Raw genomic sequence first — 27357 nt, 5'->3', positions numbered from 1 at the left:
ATTGGAATAGCATAGGAACAGCTTCTCCTGGCTTTATACCAGCTAATTTCCCAAGCAGAATGGTATTGAGGGAGGGGTGACAAGAATCCAGCATTCCTAATTTTGTTTGCTTTGATCACATTCGAACAGCATCTGTCTCTCAAGTATCTGTCTCTTGCTTCTGAGTGGAGAAACTATTTCCAAGATTCATATTTTAATTTTCAGGTCCAACAAGTACAAACTAAAATAAACTTTTTTTATAGCCCACCCAAACAGGGTGAAAGTGAAACAGAGTGAACAGAGTGAAAGTACATGCATCTGTACTTGTCTGTTAGTAGATATGGATGCAGATACATTTGTTTTATGTATTTAAAATGTTCTTTTCATTCCACTCAAAACTTTATGCAGTGTCACCATTACACAGTCAGACTTAAACAGATGGCAGACAGTAGATACAAGTAAATTTTATCACACATGATGGCAAAAGCAATGTTTTCTATGAAGTTTTGTTGCTGGAACATTTCTTGGCCTACAGCCGCTATTTGCTAGAGATAATGGAGATGCCTGGCTACTTTTGTTAGAGATAGGTGTACTTGCTAGGACTGGATGTGCGGACAGAAACGGGTAGCAGGCTGGAGCTTTTAAATGATAGCATGAAGGGTAAACACTGGAACACATCCACACTGCCATTTTCCTAATGTGAATTAAGTTAATGTATTTCAATTCTCATCTACAATGGGCTAAAATCATGCACAATCACAGCTTAGATCATGATCATATTAAGCCACAGTAACGTAACCACTATGTTCATCTGTGCATAAACTTAGGAGGGCACAAAAGGTGGTTTAAAAATCACCCCATCAACCTCTTTGGCCATTAATCAGCATCCCAAAGATGTGCAAAACTTTTCATTTTAGCTTGAAGGAAAAAAAGAAAAAAAAAAATCATAGCAAGACCGAATCTGGCAGGTTGGTCTTACAGTTTAGTGTAAATTAAGATACTCATCCAGCACATGTGGGAAGGAGTAGTAAAGTGCTGTCAAAGCACTGCTTCTCAAAGATATTATTTAGCTATTGTTAAAAGTAACACATTAATATCACTGTAAATGGAGTCCGTTAAGAGAGTCTGTTGGATTGACATATATCAAGGAATAGGTCTGACAACTCTGGAGAGGACAACCGCCAATATCTACTATTTCATATATAAAAGCTCTCTCCTGCTCATCTTCCACTTTCAAAAGTATATACTGTAAACAAATAAAACCAGCTCCACATGAAGCTGACATTATATCCTAACATGAAAACCAGACAGAGATACTAGAAGTGGGTAACTTTGAATGCAAACTAAATAGAAGTCATCATCTTTATTCCTTCTGACAACTTAATTGAGCCTTTCATCAGTCACAGTCACTGAGCTGTGCTCAAACAGAGCTGCCACATGTTTGGCTGGGAACAGCAGAGCTTCTCCTCTCCTCTCTTCTCCTCTCCTTCCAACCTGACAGGTCAAACCCAAAGATGCCAGCTTGTTCAACAAGCAGAACATGATGCACTTAAGCTATCAACCCCCAGTAAGGTTAGGAGAAAACACCCCTGCAACTCCATCTTGGCCACTGGTTAAACTGATAGCTCCTGCTATGTGATCCATCTCTTGCTTAGAGGCACGGAGAGTCATATTGAATTTCCATTTTTATAGCTGCTGCCTCCAGAGTACATTAAGAAAAGCTATAAGAATTTCCCATTAGAAAAGGAAAACAAAAATCACACTACAAAACACAGAAGTTGGAAATAATCAGAAAGATACAAGGCCACAAGGCTTGCCATGTGCAGGTTTGTTTAAAGTAAAGTATCAGATATATACTTTACATATATAAAGCTTTTCTCAACACAATTCCTTATAATTATTTCAAATACTTGTGTGAACTATTAACAACTGTCCATTATCTGCCACTTCTAAATAAAAACAAGATTCAATTAACCAAAAATCTGACACCTACAGGGAGAATTCAGTTTTCTTCTCTCCTGAATTTTACCTTAGTTCAACTATGGTTAAAAAAAAGTTATTTCTCAACGTGAAAAAAGTCATTATTTCAAAAACTCAGCATGAATGCATTATTTTTTTTGCCCAGAACCAAAAGAGGAAAATTTTGGATTAAGTTAAAAAAAGAAAGGTGAACTAAGGTATTGAGTCGCTAAAAGCTGGTCTTTTTGCGTTCCAAAACACCTTATCAATATTTAAAATAAATATTAAAAATGCCTTTTGAATGTAGGCAGCAAGTTCCAAAGGACTGCAGAGCTTCAAGTACTGTCAATCATTTTTTTTAAAAACTTCTTTATGAAGTGCTTAAAATGATATCTGAATATGAGACACCTAGACGGAAAAGCATGCATGCATAACAAGGGCGTGAAAATAGAATTTTAGAAAGTATATGGTTTTGAGTGCTGACTGAAACAACCAAGCTACCTCCTCTGTTTCCTCACAGTCAACATGGCATATTATGATATGAAGAGAATCATATTTGCACATGAATAAATGAGCATTATTCTAACTGGAGTGTTTTAAAATACAAGAACTCAAAAAAACATTAAAAAGCACAGACTTACCATTAACAGAGAGGTCACAAAAATTCTTTACAAAAAAAGGCTACCAAAAAAACCCCAAACTGCAGTTCTTTTACTTCTCCTTCCTTTTGAGCCTTTATAGAACGTAAATTGTATTTTCTAGCTTTATATTCGATTATAAGTATTAGATATTTACTATTAGGCTGAAAACCAAAATTCTAAATATTCAGATGAATCAGACTTAAATTCCCCAGATCCTGCACATACCATTACATTGGCAGTAAACAATCAGTTAGCAACAACGACCCTTTTCTGAAGCAGAGGAGGAAAAAATAAGTGAAGATTAAACAAAAATCTTAATACATACGGCTAAACAATTGGCTTAACTGCTCGCGGTTTTCCTCTTTGCTTAAGAATTTCTTAATACAACTTGCTTTAAAAAGAGATTGTTGCAAACCTCACTAACAAAACAGTTCCTGCTCCTTACTCCAACCCAGCCATCAAGGTAGGTTTTTCAGAAACACGAATTCAGGAACATATATATAAAAAAACCCCTAGGCTGGTAAGCATAATTGAATGCTGTTAACATGGAAGTAGGCAACAGAGGCAGAAAAGGGAAGAATGAGCAATGCAAGAAGATGAGAAGACCCCAGAGCAGAGCAGAGCACGCTTGCAGTAGCCTTCCTAAAGATGCAGAGATGGGCGTATGATAGCGACCGACCGTCAATGACAACAGGGAGAGAGAGGAGAGAAGGTTCAGATAAAGAAGGCGAAAAGTACCAAAGATTGTTTTGATTGTTGCTGGGCCTCCTACTTCAGCACAGCCTCTGCTTCCTCACTGGCATGAGTAATTCCAGGATTTACAAAGTCAAGTAATACAAATTAATAAAATTCAAAATAATAAAAAAGAAATATAAACTATTCCCAGCACACTATAACAAGAGGCAGTTGGGGGGGGGGGGCAGAATTTATCTACTTGACAAGAGCTTATGAAATTAATCCTGTCACATATCAAGGAATTCTAAAGAGAGCTGTACCTTACTTTTTAAAACCAATCATACTTGAGGTGGTGGGATTGAGGGTGGAATGAGGACAGAACTTCATTTCGTGAGTGCTATTAGCTGTTAAGACAGATGTTTTTAGTTCACTCTAATTTTTTTTAATAACAGCACACTGATTATGAAAGTCAAAATTTGAGAACATTTCTGCACACCAAATATATTATTTCTGTAGACAAAAGTAAGAAATACACATTTTAGTTTTATATAAAATGTGTAATTACATGGTCTAGATTTAAATTTAGGTTAAGTGCTTATAACAAGTACTTCATGCTTGTCCTTTAGACTTGTTAAAAAACAGAACAAAAAAACAAAGCACCCTAAAAAAAAACCCAGAACTCCAAAATATATTTGACTAAGCCAATACAACTAAGTGGAGGAAAAGATAATTTACAAACAGGACTCATAACTATGATCATGCTGTCTATTATTAAAATATCACGTATGTTTTTTGAAAGCACTAGAAATGAGCTACAAAGGACTTTCAAGCCACAATGAGTATTTCTGCTGACACAGGATTTATAAAATAATTATCAGTCTTGCAAGAACTGTTAGTAACGGAAACAAAAGCAATAATAAAAGGAAAGCAATGGGAATATAGACACAGAAAGACCCCAGGGAGCGAAAATGTCCCACTATGATATATTTTTCTATTGGGATAACTCTTAGTAGGGAAGGGAAAAACTGAACAATCATTGACTTACTCAAATAAATAAATAAGTAATAAAAGAAACCAGAGATGCAACATTCCTACTGAGAAAAGAACCAAGAAAAAAGGAGGGAAGAAGGCAGAAGGAGAACTACAACTCTGTCATTTCTTTCAAGATGCAGCCTCAATTGTCTTCTCCCCAGGAAAAACACTGCTAAGGCAGGGAATAGAACAGACTAGATGATTTTTCCCACCCTTCAAGCTAGCAGAGAGAACTGAAGAATGAAACAACAGTGGCAACCATGCCCTGTGCCCACCACTCTTTAAAAAGACAAAAAAACAAACCTAAAAAAAAAATTGTTTCCTATACTATGAACACAATTGCTTCCTCCACTAACTAATTTTTTTTTTTTTTTTTTTTTCATTTTTTGGTTGTCTAGAGTTTCAGGCAAACTCAAGAAAACCTGGCAAATCTGAACTGCTTTTTATTTCCCTGGAGATAATGACTGTGAATTTAGTGCGGAGCTTCGGAAAACTATTTGGGAGTCTGCAGTGTAGATCACATTTGGGAATGGTAAGAGTCAGTAGTTCTCCATGAAACCAACATAAGTGGCTATTACTAGTGAAAGAGAAGGGGGCAATTTTCTCCAAGGCTCTCCAAAGCCTCCTGGCAAAGTTAAAGCAGTGAAGAGAGGCACTGAAGTTTCAGTAATAACAGAAATTATTAAATAAATAATAATTTAAAAAAAAAATCTAATCACAGGATAAAATTTGTGGTTTGTTCTTAGCATAAAGTCTCAAGACACAGGCTGGTCAGCCTCCCGTCAGTTCCTGGGAAGATGAAGCAAATCCTCCTGGAAACATTTACAAGCAAATGAAGGACAAGAAGTAGACTGAGAATCATCAGCACGGACTTCAAAAGGGGAAATCATGCCTCACCAACCTGATACCCTTCTACAATGAAATGACTGGCTTGGTGGATGACAGCTGACATTATGTACCTTGAATTCATTCACCAAGGCTTTGGACACTGTCTCCCACAACATCCTCATTGACAAACTGATGAACTATGGGCTAGATAAGTGGAGAATGAGGCGGACTGAAAATTGGTTGAACTGCCAAGCTCAAATGGTTGTGATCAGTAGCACAAAGTCCAGTTGGAGACCAGTGACCACTGGTGGACCCCAGGGGTCTATACTGAAGCCAATACTCTAACATCTTCATTGAGGACCAGGATGAACATCAGACAGAGTGTGCTTTCAGGAAGTTTGCAGATGATACAAAACTGGGAGAGGGTGGCCGATACACCAAATGCTTGTGCTGCCATTCAGTGGTACCTTAAGAGGCTGGAGGAGTGGACAGAGATCAACCACATGACACTCAGCAAAGGGAAATCCAAAGTCCACTCCCTATTTGGGAAGGAATAACCACCTGTACAGGCTGAGAGCCAACCAGCTGGAAAGGAGCTTGGCAGAGAATGACCTGGGGTCCTGATAGACAAGGTGACCATGAGTAAGCAATGTACCCTCGCAGCAAGGAAAGGCAACAGCATCCTGGGTTGCATCAGGAAGAATATTGCCAGCAGGGTGAGGGAGGTGATCCTTCCCCTCTACTCAGCACTGGTGAGACATATGGAGTGCCGAGTCCACTTCTGGGCTCCTCAGTACAAAAATGACATGGGCATACTGAAGTAAGTCCAGGAAAGTGCCACAAAGATGATGAAGGGACTGGAGTATCTGTCCCACAAGCAGAGGCTGAGAGAGATGAAAGAGTTGGGACTAGTTCAGCCTGGAAAAGAGAAGGCTTGGAGGAATTTTATCAATTACATATACCTGATGGGGAAAGTAGAGAAGAGGAAGAGCGACTCTTCTCAGCGATGCCCAATGATAGCACAAGAGGCAATGGGCACAAATAGAAACACAGTACATTTTACTAAAATGTAAGAGAAACCTCTTTGTTGTAGTTGTTGTGGAGTCTCCAATCTTGGAGATATTCAAAACTCAAGGCAATGGCCTTGAGCAGCCTGCTCTAGCTGACCCTGCTTTGAGCAGGGGAGGTGGAGTAGACATCTCCAGAGATCCTTTCTGACCTCAACTATTGCTAAATACATGAAAAAATGGGGGACTTCAACTTCCCGGACATCTGTTGGAAATACAACACAGCAGAGAGGAAGCAGTCTAGGAGGTTCCTGGAGTGTGTGGAAGACAACTTCCTGACACAGCTGGTAAGTGAGCCTACCAGGGGAGGTGCCTCGCTCGACCTGCTGTTTACTAACAGAGAAGGACTGGTGGGAGATATGGTGGTTGGAGGCTGTCTTGGGCTTAGCGACCATGAAATGGTAGAATTCTCAATCATCGGTGAAGTAAGGAGGGGGGGGGCAGCAAAACCACAACCATGGACTTCCAGAGGGCGGACTTTGGCCTGTTCAGGACGTTGGTTGAGAGAGCCCCTTGGGAGACGGTCCTGAAGGGCAAAGGAGTCCAGGAAGGCTGGACAATCTTCAAGAAGGAAGTCTTAAAGGCGCAGGAGCAGGCTGTCCTCATACGCCATAAGAAGAACGGGCGGGGAAGACGACCGGCCTGGCTGAACGGGGAGCTCTTGCTGGGACTCAGGAAAAAAAGGAGAGTTTACCGCTTGAGTCGCCTGCCCCTTCTTCCACAAGAAGAGTACAGGGATCTCGTTAGGTCGTGCAGAGAGGAAATGAGAAAGGCAAAAGCCCAGCTAGAACACAATCTGGCCGCTGTCGTTAGAGACAACAAAAAATGTTTTTACAAATATATTAATGACAAGAAGAGAGCCAAGGAGAATATCCATCCTTTACTGGATGCGGGGGGAAACATTGTCACCGAGGATGGGGAAAAGGCCGAGGTACTTAATGCCTTCTTTGCCTCAGTCTTTAACAGGCAGACCAGTTATCCTCAGGGTATTCAGCCCCCTGAGCTGGAAGACAGGGATGGCGAACAGCATAAACCCCCCATAATCCAAGAGGAAGCAGTTAATGACCTGCTACACCACCTGGACACTCACAAGTCTATGGGGCCAGATGGGATCCACCCGAGAGTGCTGAGGGAGCTGGCGGAGGAGCTCGCAAAGCCACTCTCCATCATTTATGGATCCAGCAGTCCTGGTTAATGGGGGAGTGTCCCAGACGACTGGAGGCTTGCCAATGTGACGCCCATCTACAAGAAGGGCCGGAAGGAGGATCCGGGGAACTACAGGCCTGTCAGCCTGACCTTGGTGCCGGGAAAGATTATGGAGCGGTTCATCTTGAAGGCGCTCACAAGGCATGAGCGGGACAACCAGGGGATCAGGCCCAGCCAGCACAGGTTCATGAGAGGCAGGTCATGCTTGACCAACCTGATCTCCTTCTATGACCAGGTGACCCGCCTAGTGGATGAGGGAAAGGCTGTGGATGTGGTCTACCTGGACTTCAGCAAGGCCTTTGACACTGTCTCCCACAGCATTCTCCTCGAGAAGCTGGCGGCTCACGGCTTAGACAGGTGTACTCTTTGCTGGGTCAAAAACTGGCTGGACGGCCGGGCCCAGAGAGTTGTGGTGAATGGAGTTACATCCAGTTGGTGGCCGGTCACGAGCGGTGTTCCCCAGGGCTCAGTTTTGGGGCCGGTCTTGTTCAATATCTTTATCAATGATCTGGATGAGGGGGTCGAGTGCACCCTCAGTAAGTTTGCAGACGACACCAAGTTGGGCGGGAGTGTTGATCTGCTCGAGGGTAGGAAGGCTCTGCAGAGGGACCTGGACAGGTTGGATCGATGGGCTGAGGCCAACTATATGAGGTTCAACAAGGCCAAGCGCCAGGTCCTGCACTTGGGTCACAACGACCCCATGCAGCGCTACAGGCTTGGGGAAGAGTGGCTGGAAAGCTGCCTGGTGGAAAAGGATCTGGGGGTGCTGGTTGACAGCCGACTGAACATGAGCCGGCAGTGTGCCCAGGCGGCCAAGAAGGCCAATGGCATCCTGGCCTGTATCAGAAATAGTGTGGCCAGCAGGAGTAGGGAAGTGATCGTGCCCCTGTACTCGGCACTGGTGAGGCCGCACCTCGAATACTGTGTTCAGTTTTGGGCCCCTCACTACAAGAAGCACGTCGAGGTGCTGGAATGTGTCCAGAGAAGGGCAGCGAGGCTGGTGAGGGGTCTGGAGAACAAGTCTTCTGAGGATCGGCTGAGGGAACTGGGGTTGTTTAGCCTGGAGAAAAGGAGGCTGAGGGGAGACCTCATCGCTCTCTACAACTACCTGAAAGGAGGTTGTAGTGAGGTGGGTGTCGGTCTCTTCTCCCAAGTAACAAGCGATAGGATGAGAGGAAATGGCCTCAAGTTGCGCCAGGGGAGGTTTAGGTTGGATGTGAGGAAAAATGTCTTTACTGGAAGAGTGGTTAAACATTGGACCAGGCTGCCCAGGGAAGTGGTGGAGTCCCCACCCCTGGAATTATTTAAAAGACGTGTAGATGCGGTGCTTAGGGACATGGTTTAGTGGGCATGGTGGTGTTGGGTTGACGGTTGGACTCGATGATCTTAGAGGTCTTTTCCAACCTTAATGATTCTATGATTCTATGAAAATCACAGAATCACATATAAGGTTGTGAATTAGTTTACCCCGTTCTCTTGCCTCTTATCTTAGCCAAATTGATTTACGTCAAAATTGTGACTATGTAAATGCCTACAAGCTATACTAACTACTTTAGACCCTTAATGAGTTATGATACAGGTGATCTAAGTATTTTGCACAAATTTTCAGACTTCACCAATCTTGGAACTAAGAGGTATCCCACCTCTGAAACTTAATCCACTGTTAGTTGTTACTACAAATCGCATTTAATCATTATTTTGTTTTCTCTTCTTCACTTTAGGAAGTCAGCCTGAAGGAACAGAACACCAAGTGGGAAATAAAATTAAGTAATTTTTAATTTCCTCTGTTACAGAGCAGTAGACAAGAACTGTCTATATACAAGAAGTGTTCTCCTTTCACAAGATCTTTAGTCTTTCCGTTCAACCCAAAGAATTTTGTTAATTACAGAAATATTTCACTTGACCCTTTGTTCCGTAAGTTTAAAACTTCTTTTTTTTTTAATATAAACACTACCTTAAACAAAGTTTGGCAGTTCCCACACACTGTAAGGCATCCAATTTTCAATTGCAATTAAAACAAAACTAAAAAGGAAAGTTGAATATGAAATTGTGACAAATCACACAGCAGTCCTTGTGCTTCTTAATACACTGAAGACAATTTTTGGCTCATAAAACTGTCATAAAGAATTTAGATTAATGCTCATCCAGAAATTGCAAACAAACTGCAGGCCTGAAGGTGAATAACCCTTACAGATTACTTTCTAATGGACCAGTTCTCTACAAGTACACCAAAGAGTTACTTTTCAGAAAAAGATATGCCTTAACTTTTCTGACAAATCAATGCACATAAACACTTTGTGGAGTGTAGTCCCCAAGTTAAAACAGGTTGTAATCAATACCCCAAGCTAATCCAATGGAAGCATCATTTCATGTCTCTAATCTAACTACCATCAGATAAAACATAGCACATTGTACTCACTAGCCAAAAAATGTATTAATATTATTGCTCTCCTTGAAAGATATGTGACTTTTGCCTCCTAACATAACATTCTATGATTATATGTATCCTTATATCTTAGAAGTGACCATCAGTTCTAGAATAAAACAGCTAAAATTTTTTACCTTTAAATGTGTTCAGAAAGTCACAGACAAAAAACAAAGAATTGGTAAAAAAATAATGTAGTTAATATGTTCCAAATTAACACTTTCAATAAATACCTATTCTGTTGGGTGCAATGCTGAAGTTTTAAAAAATTATTGTATTTTAAATTGTTGGGCTAGGATATGTCTGCCCTAGTATATATCTTTACTTTTGGATACTTTATTCAGAGACAGAAATAATAGGCAGTGAATCTAGAAAAGAGAAGCACCATTGCTTGGTACCATTATCCTCACAGACCTCCTGCAGACTGTCTGCCACAGCCATCTGAACATTAACTTTCAAAGGTTTTTCTGCGAAGTGTAACTTTGAATGGAAAAAACAGTCAGAACTTTCTATTCCTTTTTATGGTTTTTGTAAATACTGCCAAAATAAGAGCAAAATAAAGAACTTTAAATTTAAGTAGATAGAAAACCCTCCTGTGCAACAGTTGAGGCACTAAAATGTTTTTCTGCCTCCTCCATGATGCATACTACATATGTATATGTAGTTTTTACAAGAAACTGATTGATTCAATTCTGCTTTAAATAAACCATTTATTTTTCCCAGTATGACCCTTTCCAAAGGTCATACTCCTCTTAGCCATGTTTGAATTCACTGACTGAAAACTACATGATATTATCAAGCAAGAAGACTTAGAACTCTTTTGTTACATGACTGTTTGAAGAAATGCTCACCCACTGCTCATGTCCATCGGTGGCCAAGCTTGAAGGAGTAAAACCAAGTGCTGAAACTCAGACAGACTGTGACTAGACTCCAGAAGTCCCAGGAAAAGATCATACCTTTTTTCTTCATTTTCAACATCTGTTATCTCTACCTGAAATAAAAAACAAACAAACAAAAACAGAAAAAACCCAACAGGTTTTTTTAAGAAATCAATGATTTAAAAGAAATCAACAAACTATCTGTGAAAGATATCACTGTTGTAAAACAACACGGGAACACAGTGAACGTAGTTTTCCCAGCAATCCATTTTCTTACCTCCCATTTTCAGTTACATGCAAATAAAACAAAACACACAGACATTGGGGAATGACTTAGGTGTATGTTCCTAAAACAATGTAACCCCACACAAGTACATTCATTGATTAGTACAGAGGATCTTATCTTTGTGTTCTTCAAACAACCAAAAATCGCTTAAATTTCCTTTTCTCGATACATAGACATATATATACACACACATATATATGTATTTTTAAAGAATGGGTATGTCTAGTGCTTCCCTAATATATATTACTCTCACTCACCTATGAAAATTCAGTAGTTTTATCTGAACTTGCAGCATCTAATCTTTTCTCCCGCAGGAAAAGGCCGTGAAAGATGATTCTAAATTAATTTACCTAGCGAAGAACTTTTGGTGACAAGTACTGTAATATTTCTTTGTATAGGTGTTTGAACCTAAGAAAAACAAGAACCCACACCCCATCAGCCAGCCACCAGACAACACTATCTCAGGAAAAGTGTCCGTCTAAGTTTAAAACCTGCAGCTTCCGGCAGGACTTGAATTCACTTCAGTTGATGATAGGTTCTTTTACAGATAATTACTGCTTGCAGTTTGCATGGTAAAAAAGTACAAGGTAAAAGGTCTGACTGTTGAAGGAAGGTTGCTATAAATGAGAACCAACTTGCTACTAAATGAGAAGCAGCTTCTGTTTAAGAGTTTGGCTATCACACTAGGAGGGCTTTCACAAATGGAATAGCTATTCGCTGTCTACCTGACATACAAAAGTTCTTGGAGTTTAAAAATAATTTGTTACAATAACAAGGTAGCTTCCTCTGCATTAGTAACACTTTCTGACACTGAATTTTTCTTCCAAAGTTTGAAATGTTCCAGAATATCAAAACACTTCAGTTTCATCTTATAATTCTGCTGAAGATACACAGCATTTACTGTTAACTTTTCTGTTTCAGCCCGAGCAGTTCTAAGACATCAAACGTGGACAAAGTTTTCCTTAGTTCTACAGCTACTCTAAAAGATTAGAGATCGCATTCCCATCTTTTCAAAGCAACTCTGATACATCAAGGGCAAATTTTTCAAAAGAGGTTGGAAGACAAAGATTACTGACACATTTATTGAGTTGCCTACATAATTTGTGACTTTAAAATATTTAGTGCAGAAAAACTGATCGCTTTTGTCTCCAGGGTACATCTGAAAGCACCATATACTAAAACATTTTAGATAGTGAAGAAATGTTTCTGAGATCCATCTATTTAAAATACTTCTCTGTACTGCAAATGTCACATAGCAGACATCAGTTACCCACCTGTAATTTCCCTAAATTCCATCTATATCTGCTAATAAAAATATTATCATGTTCAATATTTAAATCACAAGGCTGAAAAGAGAACGGAGAAGAACAGGGAAGGGTAAAAGGGACATAAGACATGCTAACCTCTAAGGATCAAAAATATTTAGCAATTTAGCAAATTATGTACTATCTAGACAACAGAAGCTCTCACATTGCTTCATCTGTCCCCAAACTCCTTTTTCAGACAACTAGCTCTTTAAATATTTAAACCAAGTAAGTAGCATTCTGGATGGTCCACTGAGTACATTTTAATATATTTGCACAAACAGCATGTTACTTCAAAACACGAAGTGTTCAGTTCTCTCTAATGATAACCGTAAAAGTGGAAAGAAATAGCACAGACAATAGATGAGAAAAGCTCTCACAGAAATTGAGCCGTTAGTAGCAGAGAGTAGATGAGAGGATCAGACATCTTATTCAATATGAACTGAATTCCAATAATTCTACCTAGTAATGCATCTTTACAGACTCGGGTTTACATATTTTTATGAGATTAATTAATCTAACATTATAATGTTGTGTTTTGGACAGCTGGATCCTTGCAACATGATTGCTCATAACAAAACACATATTAATACGATCAAAGTAAGTCACAAGAATTACCTTTCTTTTCTCCAAGAGGGGGGTTGGACTAGATGACCTTTAAAGGTCCCTTCCAACCCAAACTATTCTATGATTCTATGATTCTAAGATGTGCATTTCTGCAATATTTCTTTCTACAATGGCCTTTTTCAAGGTGCCTACATTTCCCACTAAGAGTAATAAAAATAAAGTGAACTTTCTACCGTGTTAGTTATTTATAGTTTTTAAGAAAACTATTGAAAAATTCACTTTTTATATGGCATTTTAAATGCATGTCACTTCCATTTACTGTGAAACAGGTGAGAGTAGAAAGTAGCAACATAGTGTATAAGTATAGAATCACAGAATAGTTTGGGTTGGAAGGGACCTCTGAAGGTCATCTAGTCCAAACCCCCTGCAATGAGCAGGGACATCTTCCACTAGATCAGGTTGATCAGAGCCCCCTCCAACCTGACCTTGAAGGTTTCCAGGCATGGGGCATCCACCACCTCTCGGGGCAACCTGTGCCAGTGCTTCACCACCCGCAGCATAAAAAATTTCTTCCTTAGATCTAGTCTGAATCCACCCTCTTCTAGTTTAAAACCATTACCCCTTGTCCTGTCACAACAGGCCCTGCTAAAAAGTTTTTCCCCATCTTTCTTATAAGCCCCCTTGAAGTACTGAGAGGCTGCAAGAAGGTCTCCCCAAAGCCTTCTCCTCTCCAGGCTGAACAACCCCAACTCTCTCAGCCTTTCTTCACAGGAGAGGTGTTCCATCCCCCTGATCACTTTCGTGGCCCTCCTCTGGACCCGCTCCAACAGCTCCATGTCTTTCTTATGCTGAGGGCTCCAGAGCTGGACGCAGGACTCCAGGTGGGGTCTCACCAGAGCAGAGCAGAGGGGCAGAATCACCTCCCTCGACCTGCTGGCCACGCTGCTTTTGATGCAGCCCAGGATACAATTGGCCTTCTGGGCTGCGAGCGCACGTTGTTAGCTAGTGTCTGGCTTTTCATCCACCAGTACCCCCAGGTCCTTCTCGGCAGGACTGCTCTCAATCCCTTCATCCCCCAGCCTGGATTGATAGCGGGGGTTGCCCCGACCCAGGTGCAGGACCTTGCCCTTGGCCTTGTTGAACCTCATCAGGTTCACACAGGCCCACTTCTCCAGCTTATCCAGGTCCCTCTGGATGGCATCCCGTCCCTCTGGCGTGTCGACCGCACCATTCAGTTTGGTGTCATCTGCAAACTTGCTGAGGGTGCCCTCGATCCCACTGTCTATGTCATTGATGAAGATATTAAACAGTACCAGTCCCATAAGGACCCCTGCGGGACACCACTTGTCACCAATTAAAGGTATACATACCTTTAAGAGTGCATGTGGTGATATAAAATGCAGCACTAAGGATAGAGGAAATGGAAGGTTAACGAAAGAGCAACAAATGGAAAACACCTAAGTACTGATGGGTAGATGACAAGTATGATTACTTTAGAAAAGAAAAAAAATAGTGTTATCCTACCTTAAACTCCACACCCTTCCATCTTTTAAGTCCTAGGTATTTTCCCTTCTTCAATATATTTTATGCTTCTGTTGCATCTATCAGTTGTCCCTATACTCCACATATATCTGTGTTTCAAGTATGTTTTAAGCATTATTTCACTCCTATGACAACGTGGTTCTTAAAATAACTTTTTTTTGAAAAAGAAAAGCTGAGATTCAGATGTAAACCTATGCTTTAACACTGAGAGTGCTTGACTGTGTGTGACAGCAGTCACACAGTTGACTGTATCAGGAGTATTTTTCAAAAGTATTCCTGAGTTGAAGCATCATCAAATACACGCTGATTCTGCAAAGATTGTGTCCATACTTCACATTACACGTTGATAAGTAGTCTTACTGGTTTAAATAAGATTGCACAATGCCTAAAATTGTACTTTCTGAGAAGAAGCAGCTGTATTTAACTTGTGTGTATATGCCTTTACACAATCAAGATCATAGAATCATAGAATCATTAAGGTTGGAAGAGACCTCTAAGATCATCGAGTCCAACCGTCAACCCAACACCACCATGCCCACTAAACCATGTCCCTAAGCGCCTCATCTACACGTCTTTTAAATACGTCCAGGGATGGTGACTCAACCACTTCCCTGGGCAGCCTGTTCCAATGTTTAACCACTCAATGGATGATGGAAATCTATGCATGATTTGCCCACTAGCATCACTAGAAAAATCCTAACGAGCAGAAGATCAATACTATGTACCAGAAACACAGACAACAATAAAACATTTAAAACCTTCATTTCAAAGTATTGTTATTCCTAAAAAACAGAAGAGTCCATTTTAAGTTAAATATCAGTGCTATGAAGTAAATCAAGGCACTTGCTTTAAATGGTTTTCGCACTGTTTTGTAGTTTGAATGACAAGATACCTTGCCCTGTCTCTAATTCTTTCCTTGTAATTCTCCAGAAACAGAAGTTACAATCAAACCACGAAAAAAGTGATAATCCCTTGCTAAAAGAAAACAATAACTTGAAGCAGCACACTGGAATGAGTTTTTCCTATTTATATTTACTCCACATATATGTGTGTGTCTGTGTATGTATATGTGTGTGTGTGTGTATATACACACATATGTACACACACACACAGAGAACATAGGCTTTCCTCTGTATTGTCTCCTCTTTCCAAGGCTGAGGGAGAGCATGGTGAGGAAGCAGCCGCCTCACACAGCAGAAACAGAGCATGCTCTGTGTTAAAAGGTAGACATTTCATCTTAACAGAGGGGAAAGCTAGCTGAGGTGAAGTTACCATGGTTAGTTAAGCCTGTTGTTTTGTTTTAATAACACAGCAAAAAGATTAAAAATTCGACTTTTAACTGAACACTATTTGTAGCGACTCTGAATGATCTATTCAGAGGACTCTGAATGCTGTAACACACAAGGCACTGCATTTTTACCAGTATGATCATGGGATCCTATAACTCAGTTCCCCCTCCCCCTTTTTTTTTTTTAAACAAAAACCAGAAACATACTTCTAAAATACTCAAAGGCTATGCAAAGATAACCTGCCACAAACAGCTCAGAGCCCTGATAGCACAAGTGCCTGTAAAGAAGAATCTGTCGCTAAACAGAATAATGAGGCCTCTAGCAAGGCAGTAAGGAGTATGCTTGAACTTCAGATGATCCCAAGGAATATGAAAAAAGAAAAAAACAAAAGCAAGGAAAAGGAAAGCAAGGACTTTGAGTTTTAACAACAGATTTGCTCTATTCTGTCTTGATTTTCCCTAGTTTCATGCCTTCTCTTTGGCAGTAGAACACAGCTGGTTTCATGTTTTTCATTAAAATAAAAGGCTGCACAAATATTTACCACAATGGGAATGTCAATTAGGGGAATTAATTTTAGAAATGATACTCATGATAGATTATAAAATGAAATACAAATTAAGTAAAACCAAACCTTATGTTAAACTGTTAAAATACACAATTTCATTATCAATGAGGGACTACATATGTTTAAAATCAAGAATATGCAAACATCTGCATATGCTAATGTTCCTTAAAAAAAATATAGGAAATTAACGAAGCAAAATACAGGCTACACAAACAGCACTGAGCATTGCTTAAAACTGCATTAGATACTACCAGCTGTCTGAACCAGTGTAAAATCCTCTTAATCATATGTTCTCCCCCTGAGCACTTTGCTTTTACATCTTCTCCCAGTTTCTCATGTTATTAATTAGCAGTGGTTAGGATGGCCCATAAAGGAGTTCTGACTCATCCTGTATTATCGCTGCTTCATAAAGGCGAAAATCTGTCCACCTTTCTCAAACATTGACCAAGACAGAAAATTAACCACATTTCTGACCGGGAGTGCAAACTGCAGATACAGCATGTAGCAGCTATGGTATGCCAGAAGACAAAGGTCCGATTTTCTTTTTAGCTGAGATATATTATTTTGCGTGTCTTTGAGCATGGCCGCACAGTATACTTCATTGAATTACATGATTTTAGCCATCAGAACAGCTATTTTTCCTCAAGTAGTTATGGGCTGCTTACCAGTAGCAGAGACTTGACATCCCCCATCCTCTTACAGGGACATTTGTGAACTTGCTGTAACTTGTAAATCTTAATGAAACTAAAACACTGCTGAAAACTTTATTGCTGGAGTTCACTTATTTATCAAACAACTGGCCAAAATATCTCAGTTCTGGCATCATTTTGCTAGTAGGAAGTTACATCAGACAAGATTCCTACAAGCTTTTTAAATTATTTGGTTTTATATAAAAAACACGTTAACTATATGGGTATGGTTGCTTTTACTGCTAAAGTATAAATGATAAGAGGAATCTGGCAGTTGGTTGAGATACTTGCATCTCTTCAACAGTACATTATCTGAGCACAAACATACCCTTTATCTGACTTCAGCCATCCTAAGCAAACTTGGAAGGCATGTTCTTTATATCCAGTGCTGAAATAAAAACTTAATGCGCTTACAATCCCTCCTCAAATAAAACCCCAAACTGTTCTGCCTGATAAAATCTTTCAAAGATTATATAGTTCTCTTCCTGCACAGATTAGATCCTATCAGATGCCCAAAATGTTGAAACCGCTCAACATGCTTTATCCACTTTCAATGCACAAAGTTTTGACTCATCATCTTGTTCCATAGTTCTGTTATTGCTTTATAGTTACTCAGCACGTGACACACATGAAGGAGTCCAAATATGAAAAGTTCCCTCAAAAGTTTGTTCTGTAGCTTTTAGAAACCTGGCATTTTATAAAAACTGTAAGATGTTACACTTGAAGAATGATAAGGTTAAATAAAGCTGTGGACATCATACATGACTGATAAAGAAAACCTTTGGCATGGCAGTCCGCAGGATCAGTTGTTTAGTTCAGTACATTATCTCACTCTCGAAAGTGAAGTTAGTTTAAAATCACTATTGACAGCAACAGTGGAATGTTGATGTATCTAAATTGTGTCCCTGAGGCATAGATATCCACTATATAATGTTCTCCTAATCCTAAAGGACAGAGACACCTGATAGAGTTGTAAATGCTTTATTGCTAAAGCTATATAATTTGAGAATCTGGCGCTGACCAACTTAGCTGATAACCTAGAGAGAGTTTTGTTTAATAAATGGAAATGCCAATAAAAAGATCCAGTCAATCCAACCCTCTCCTTCCCCCAAGAAAATACAAAACGCTGCCTATTTACATACAAGAATGGTGAGCAGGAAAAGTAATGCAGACAGACCTCTACCTCCCTCTGCCCAGTTGAAATCTGTACTGTAAATTACGTTTTTACTCCCTGTGAGCATGGGAGAGCCATGGTTTTCATCAACAGATTTTGTTCACTACTAATGTTCTAAGGAAATAATTGATAAGGGTGTTTGTAGCCAAGGAATAGGGATGTAGAAATCAGAAAAATATTTTCCTTCATTATAAACGCTTGTTCATTGAGAGAAGCTACATCTGTGCTTAAAACCAACTCCCTTTAATAAAGGCAGAGACATTTGTGGTTTCCAAGAGCTGCAACCAAAAACCTAGTGATTTACGTGATTACAAAATTCATTTTATTACATCCACCAGACTGTAAATGTAAATATTTCAAAATACGTTCATGTTTCTCACTGCAGCATAAATTTGAATTAATATGGCATTGAAAATAGAAACACTAAGCAGGCATTTGAGTAGTCCCTTATTGCTATGATACATTCTCAGTTCGTCAAGACTCCCTTGTAAAATGCACTACGTTTTTACTTACCTTCCCCACCCCCCCCAAGCTCTAGTGGTAGAGAATTCATCTATGCTGCATTTCAAAATAATAGGCAGATCTGACATGAAAGATTTTATTCAGATTTGAGATAGGGAATGCTGATGCTAAAACTTGCTTCCACTCATTAGATAGGGCTTAACATGGTTTATAAGCAACGACTGAAAGGATTGATAACAATTTGATAGAATTTCTGTAAATGCCATCTTGGTGTGCTATTCATGGTACAAAACTACAACAGGAGCTTACAATCTAATCAGGTAAATCAGCAAAGAAAATACAGTCCTTCCTACACAAACAGGCCAGACAGGGTTGGTCACTGAAGAATTTAACTTTCCCATCTTGTGGGTCAACCTGCAGTCTGTCGTTCCGTATTCTGCTGGTATCTGTGCGGCTACTGAAAAGTCTGCACAAACGTAAGTTACTGAAACCTACTTCCAGTGCAAGGCTGCAAAGCTAAAAGCTTGTTACAAAGGACATATAAAATTACAAACTAAGCTAAATAGATATTTAAAAGTTAATTACAATATGAACATAAATGTGAAAAAATCACCAGTAAAAACAAACTGCAAAAGTGTACAACTGTTTCTGAAAATGTATAGCTACTGACCCTGCAAAGACAAGATTAGGAGCTTTTAAAAGCTATTATTTATTTCATTCTCTTCAAACTGTTTCAACACGCTAGACATCCCATCAACCTTGATGTTAGACACATTACATACTCATGAAACAAAGCAAAGCCACAAGCACATATTGAAACATCTTATGGAGGAGGCCATTATTGATAATCTACGTATCTCTATGTACAATTTTATGCAATAATTTTGCACTAAAATCATAACTTCTGTTTGAGCTAGAGTGCTTCCCAATAGACTTAGTTTTTTGACTTAAGTAAATGAGTTTAAGGTGTAAACAAGTAAACAAGTTAAATATCTTTCTGGTAAATTAGTCCCACCTATCACTCAAAGGGTAACTGTTCCTAATTTGACTTCATCAAGACTCCACTTACTAGATCTTGCCATGCTAACACTTGAATTTACAGCTTGTCTACACAGAGTTGTTGCTCGTTCTTATTCCTAATTAAACTCCTCTGACTACTCAGAGATACAAGACGATACTGGAGTAAATTTCATATATACTTTTCCTATTCTTCCTTCCACATCTGTTTTTTGGCCACTGTTGGACACAGAATACTGGGCTGGACTGGACCTTGATCTGAACCAGCACTGACATTTTTATATGCCCACACACTAATTAAAATTTACATTACAGAAACACACTGGGCCCACAATATTTTGTTATATGCAGTTTCCACGTGGAATTGTGGAAACACAGGGACTCAAGCAAGCTTACCATTTTCAATATGTGAAACTTGTACTCTCACAAGGTAGCTGAACAGGAGTCAATGGGGTCAAGTGAAAGTTGCTTCTCAAAGATCTATTTTACAGACTTCACTCAAACTTAGTATCTCCTTCAAGTTCTTTCCCCAGTATTTATCAAAATTTTGAAGTTTAAACAATAATGCGATATAGTACCTTTCACTCTCTGCCCTAGCACCATATTGCCATGTACAGAGTTAAAGGCAGTTAAGAAATAAAATTAACAGAACACATTTATACAGCACTAGGTTTTATATACTTTAAATATTCACAGTGTTTTAGAATTAAATTCAAAAGATTTCCTAGAAAAAGGAATACTGCCAAATGACTGCTGTGGGGCACTGACATATACTGCCTCAGCTTCCTTACTCAGCATTCAGTCTTAGTACTGCACTTACTTTCTATTTTTTGGAAAGCCGATAACTTTTACTTTTGAGAAAACCCATGGAAAGCTGTGGTTTAGATTATAAAAGTATTAGTTTACTCACACCACTGTTGGATAAGAAAAGTGCAATTTGAAGAGCACATACATACAACTAAATAGTAAACCTGGCAAGTTCAAAGATTTCCTTTGAACTAAGTTACATAAAAAAAATTTTGTATGCCAATGTGTGTCATTTGAGAAGTTCATCTTTTCTTTAGCACAGATGAGTTCTACCTTCTCAGAAATATATTCCAAATATATTCCCCTCATGGCAGAGGAACCTGTCAGTTTTAAATGAGACTTTTTCATCTTATTTCTTCCACCTGCCCAAGTTCACATGTGGATAATCCCACTTTCAATCCATTTTGGATCTTGGTAAATGGAAATATATTACATGTTAGTAAGTCAAAGCTGAGAGATGGTAACTTTTTAAAAGCTGTTCTACTGGGCTCACAAATGCCCCTGTACAATGATGGAATTTAGTTCTATTTTATGAAAAAATACTGTAGGAAAAACACAGTCTGGTTTGGAGCCTGGACCAATGTTGCAGATTAAATTCCCTTGCTTGAAAGAAGCATCTTTGAAGCTATGCCTATGGAGTTATCCCAAATAATAAAAAGCAACAACTTCATTAAGGAATATCAGTAAACCTGTATGTTATGATGCAGTTCAGCCCATGTTCTCCACTTAAAAAACCCAACAAACCAAAACCAACAAAAACAAACAAAAAAACCCCACCACCACATTCAAAATACTGTTCATTTCCATTACTAGGGGGAATATAACCTGAGACAGCAATGCAAAGGCCTACCTCACATCTCCCCTCCACCTGAGTTTAAGACCAACAAGCAGGCAGGAGTTCTTGCTGGAGCATATTCCAAGTCCTGAACTCACAAGGAGAACGTGGGCTGCTATGACCTAGACTTTGGAAAAACAGCCACTGCCTGACAGACTAGAAAGAAGTGTCTGCTATCAAAACAACAGTCTTAGAGCAATCAATACAAAATTAAAACGGAAGTCAAGAGTTTTGCATGACAAACTATGTTCACAAACCCATACCTTCTACCCCAAAGTGGGGAGAACTCTGAGGTCAGGCTTTCTTGCACTTTCCCCCAAAGCTGGGCTTCACATATTAAAAATTGTTATGAATATGAGTGCTGACCACAGAAGAAAGCCTGCTGCACACAGATACTAAAGGGATGTACGTAATCTCCCAGGTCAAATCCTGCTCAAACTGAAGCCAGTGAACAGGATAAGCAAGTTATGGGATTCAAGTTTAAAAACAAATCAACCAGAAGCTTACTGGTGCTGAATTAAACAAAGGCTCAGCCACATGTTGAGTTGCCTGTCTTGTAGAAATACCCAAGAACTTTTTTGTTCTGAACTGATTTATATATTGTTTAATTCCTTATCTGCTTGATATGCAGCTCACTAAGAAATGCATACAGATTCGGTAAACACAAGTGCGTTGCCTAATGCATAAAAATGCATAACTCGTGCAGAAAATAAAATCCATTCATTTGTATTCTGCAGGAGACTATGTCCTAATCTGCAAATACATTTCAGCACAGAGAAAACCTCTGAAGACTGTACATAGATATTGATAGAGATAAGGGCAAATAAAGACAAAATTATGCATTTGAAAGATTTATGTAACTAGCTAGCTAAAACTGAAAGAGGATTAACATACACATAATTTCAAATGTATATTGACCAGGTGTCAGTTAATAGGTAAAAATTTGGATCTATGTAAATCATGGCTACAACTAACATCTGTGCAACACAAGGGACTTAAAAACATCAGCCATTTTACTTGTATGTGCCAGCTACTAAGCACTGTTTCATATTTCATAATCTATGTATAATACAGATACTCTACATTTAGAACAGAAAAGGGTGTTGGAAGACACAGCCTCGAAATGACAAGGTTTTAATCCTTAAATATTACTTTTAACTTTAAACTGTTAAATTAGCATCAGGCGTTTCCCCCCATACCTCATACAAGTGGCTCTTCAATTTACCTTTTCTGATCACTACCATCAAGAAGCAGTACATGCACAAGCTCCCAGTATTCAACTGTATGTACAACTGGTGTCTTGATAATCAAAGTCTACAATTCTTGCTGATAGAGGAAAAATGATTTTAAAAGCTGTTTTCATGTAAATGAAAACTTGTCAAAATTAATCTTTCCAAAATGTCATCCTGCAGATAGGCTAAACTGACAAAGTAAAAGATGCATTTTTAAAAAGAACAACCCACAATAAACTAAGATACCCCCTTTTAGGAACAACAGGTTGTTGACATTGACTCTGATTTTAATTAATATTTATTTCAGCTGTAAAAATTGAAATAAATTAGTAGCTCTGTTGCGGCCATAAATATAATCAGAAGAAGGTAGGCAGCATCATGCAACTGTCATACTAAATGCCATTATGCAAGCACTGCAATCAGTGGTTTTCTTTTTGATTTGATGTAGTCAAAGTCCTAGCAGTCACAGTCATTATAGCTGAGTCACTAAGTAATAACAGCAACAATGTGGAAAAAACCCTCACTCTCTCAATCAACATGAACTATCAGAAATTACTATGAAGTAAGAACTATTTCTGAGAGGGACTCCTCAGGTGATACAGAGCTTACAGACCTCTAAATAAAAAGTGTCAGCTAGCAAGTTGGTTGATGGAATAAAATAAGACTGTTTGAAAAAAAGCATGGCATCAACTGAATGTCACAGTTCTTAATACAAAAATACTCATTTAAGATATTAACAAAATGATGCCTGAAGAAAAACAGTTTTACAGTTTACTTATATTTTCAAAAGGCTTTTAACAACAGTCCTGACTAGAAATCACTGAAGAACTTGATCTGCTAAGAGGAACAAAACTGAAAAACACAAACAAAAAAAACAGTTTATGAGCAAATGGTAAAGGTAAAAAGTAGAATTTCTCATGATTTTATGACTGCTTCTTTTCTTATATAAAATAAATTATGTTTTTGGAAGACTGCAAGCATTGAATAGATAATACTGCACACAAATGAGCTAGCTTATGTTCGTCAAGGACACTGTAGAAAGAAACCTCCAATTGACTTAAAAAAAAAATCTAGGCTAAGTAAATGACCATATGATGACAAATAAAATGTAACAACGGTAAAGCCACCACATTTTCAAATATGTTAAATTAGCCTCATTTAAAGTCAAAACAGGAACCTGAGCCTCACTGAATGAAATTAAAAGACCTCTGGTTAATGTACAGCTAAAGTCAAGAGAGCAATCAAGGTGTTGGGATGCATAAGCATGGACTGTTAATTTCCACAAGGACATCACATTCACTTCTCCAATTATCTCCTTCCAGGAGGTATACTGCATATCACAGTGGGCTCTGAGATAGAGGGGAGAATAGTTACAGACATAGATAACACTGTGGATGAGGTAACACGACTGGAATTGTTTACTTAGATTAAGTAAACAACAGAATAAGGGAAAAAAAGTGATAAAACAGAGCAGGGACTTTGATTTTTCTGGATTTTGCTATCCTATAAAACACAGAACACCACCACATACCAAATCACATAAAGAAGTTAAAAAAAAAAAAATCCTTCTACAAAGTTTCAACATGTTTTGCACTTAATGCTGTATGGTGTACCAATGCCAAGCATTTAGCAAGAGACACCCAAGGTTGAATCACAGTTCATCAACCAATTTCTTTGCAACATAATAACAGAACTCTGAATACATCACTAATGAGCTCTTAATTTTTCTGAAACTGAGACAGAAGCAGAATATGTAAGGTCTAAACCATTCTCCACTTATACCTTCATTACAAAAGACCTATTACAGAAAGTGAATTATCCCCCATGAATCCACTCCAGAGCACTCTTATCTTCCTCTGAAGCAACTGCTGCTAGCCACAGGATACCGTAGTACCCAGGGCTCGCATTCGAAACTGTCGTGCTCACTCAAGCTATACTGCTTTTCTCTCCACTTTGTCTTATCCATTCTACTTGTGTAGTTAATGCAAAAATATTTCATTTGCATCTTAAAGTATTTAATTAATCATACACGCTACAATTTATGTTCCCAGAAAAAATACATCTCACATGTTCTCCTATGGATAAATTGCATCTTCAAGGAATGGAAATTAGTGTTTCAAAATATTAATTAAAACTTAAATTAAATTTCTTAAACTTAATTTTTATGCATTACCAGTAGAGAAACAATGTCTCTAGAATTATAAACAACATTGTAACAAATTTACTCAAAGTTGATAGGACCACGTATCTTTCTTCTAATTAAGCATATTTCACAAATAAAGATGGCTGACTATTAAACAGATACAGCTCCTTCACCTATATTTTACCAGATCAAGCTAAATACAGGTCATTGTTACCTGATAAATTACTTCAGCAAAATGACTTGGGAATTCTTAAATCTCACTCTGCCTTCCAAGTACTTAGGTTTAAATGTAGCTGACACAACTACAGGCAATGGGAAAAAGTTGAAAATCACAGGACACTGAATTATTCCCATTGAGACCTTTCTTTATGAAGTCATATGAAGAAACACCATGTAAACAGATATACATTTTTCATATACTGGGGGAAGAGGGATAAAAGAGCAATGGAGGCTTGACAGCCATACCCAAGTCCTCCTAAAGTCATTATGTTAATGTAGACATTACTAAGGTTGCTGAGACACATAAAACTTGCATATGGCATACACAAATTGCCTCTATAAGGAAGGGCAAATGTGTGGGCAATGTACACAACACAAATACAAATTAATCTGGCAATTTTTCAAAGCTAAACTTTAGGGGGAAAAACCTCAGACAAAATAAGAAAGGTGCCTAAAGTTACATTCTTAAATTCATATTAGATATCCCCATCCAATTTTCAAAAATGCTTAGCCCTCAGCAGCTCTGTATACCCAAGATCATGAAAAACCATAATACAACAATATGAGGGGAAAGGCTAAATGAGATTACCTTCTCTAAATAACAAAGCTATTTGCATTTAAGTGGCATGCAAATAGTAATTACGTTTTGCATTTGCATAATAATTAAACAATCCTTTTAAGACAAGGTGTGTCTTACAGAAGCTTCACAATTATTAACTTCTTATCTTAAGCTAACCCTTGGTTTACCTACAGAAGCTTTGTCAGTGCCGCTGTCAACTTCCTGGGGCAAAACCCTAACTCGTATTACTGTAACTTACACCTTGTAACGAGTCAGTGAACTGAACGACTATGTACACACACATAACCTGTCAGTTGATACCTTACATATGTTAGTGCTGTGAGTCATTACAGACTGCATTTTTATATATTATATGAAAACAAATGGATTTCCCATCTTAGATGGATAAAGCTAACATTTTATATGAACATTCTAAACCATGTTTTTCTCACCCCTCCAACATTTTTTTATATATAAAAAAGTCAGTATTTTGACCCATATTTTTCATGCACCAGTTAACTAGAAAATTACAAAACCTGAAGAGCTCAGATAAAATTCATCAAGGGGATTAAAAAAACGCATGCCTCCTCCCTCCAGTAGCGTGGGATGCTACTGGAATGTGAATTAAAGACTCTCAAGCCTTTGAAAAATGAGGACCCCTGAATTTTTAATTGTGTTAACTAATCATTAGAGAACTGGAAATTGCTGTGTTTCTGACTGTTTGATAGGTAGCTGCTTCCATAAAGTACACTTTTAATTTTGTAAGAGCTGGCCTGTTTCCCAGCAGCACATTGATTTGTGGGACCACTACTTACAGCACCTAGAGCATAATTAAATATTAAGTCCCTCCTTGATGTATGCAAAGTCTGACTAAGAGGATTAGCAGACACACTGAGGGTGGCTTTCACGCATTTTCTGGTAATTGAACACTGCAATATCATTAAACTTATTTTTACTCAATAGAAATCCACATTCACCCTTTACAATATCTGCTGTCCCTTTTTGTACCAATGAATGGTAAAGGAAAAGAGGGATCCCCTAAAAGCATGTAAGAAATGTCAGGCAAGAAAGGATAAAACAATCTGGAAGTAAGATAATGAATACATTTTTGAAATATTTACAATTTAAAGTTCATTTAAGAAAAAACCAAACAAACAAACCCACAAACCCAAAACAAACCTTTAAATGCATTCCTCTGCAAGCTAAAAATAGTATTTGATCCAAACACACCCCTCTTTTTTTTTTTTTAACCACGATCAAGGGTTTTACTACTTCACTGGATAAGAAAGGATGACAAAATTAATAAAGGTGTACTGATGTTAGAGAAATTGATGCCTATGGACAAGGCAGACAGACTAACATAGCAGTTTGAGCACGTCTGAAAGATGTAATTCCTCATATCTACTTTTTGACCCTGCTTCACCCAGGATTACCCAGCAACCTGATAAAACTTTTAAATTGCGGTTCAACATCCCCTTCTGTAGAACGGGGTTGCTTTTGAAGGTCTTTGCACCTGAAGCATTAACTTGCACGAGAAACTTGCTTAATTAATGCTTTGCCAAAAGCTCATATACAAATCTCTCTCTTCGCTTTTCAGCGGTCATGTAGCTACTGAATTCTGCAGTGTTCTTGTTTCACTAACATAACATGAAGGATTGTGAAATGTACACAGTTTTCAATATACTATTTTATTATGCTATTTTCCCTGATTGTTAGTACACAAAATAAGCAAACAATCCTCAAATAAGGTCACCACTTGCTTTTTCTAATATCAACTTGTAGACTAGCATTTGACATCAGCTGACTAGAAGAGAAAAAAAAAGAAAAAAGAAAATACTCTAAGTAATGGATCACTCATTTGTTTTCTTGGACATTTGTGAAGAACTCTGAATTTCAATGACTGCTACCTAACAGACAAACCAATGTGATTCTTCTGTCTAAATCACACATTAGTTACATAGCACAAAATATGGAAAA

The 27357-nt window shown here is 38.4% G+C and overlaps 1 protein-coding gene across 4 annotated transcripts in view; it reads right to left on the bottom strand.

The window, feature by feature from the left end:
- NBAS (NBAS subunit of NRZ tethering complex) overlaps positions 1-27357 on the bottom strand; it is a 214384-nt gene that overhangs the window by 19107 nt on the left and 167920 nt on the right. For all 4 annotated transcript variants that reach the window (XM_076332759.1, XM_076332760.1, XM_076332757.1 and 1 more), the window contains one exon: positions 10664-10803. In XM_076332759.1, the coding sequence (XP_076188874.1) occupies positions 10664-10803 (140 nt within the window). The remainder of the gene's footprint in view (positions 1-10663; positions 10804-27357) is intronic.

The sequence above is a fragment of the Aptenodytes patagonicus genome, chromosome 3, assembly GCF_965638725.1.
Source record: "Aptenodytes patagonicus chromosome 3, bAptPat1.pri.cur, whole genome shotgun sequence".
In the NCBI taxonomy this organism is placed as follows: Eukaryota; Metazoa; Chordata; class Aves; order Sphenisciformes; family Spheniscidae; genus Aptenodytes; species Aptenodytes patagonicus.
The sequence above is the reverse complement of the archived record's forward strand: the minus strand, read 5'-3'. Positions and strand labels throughout refer to the sequence as shown.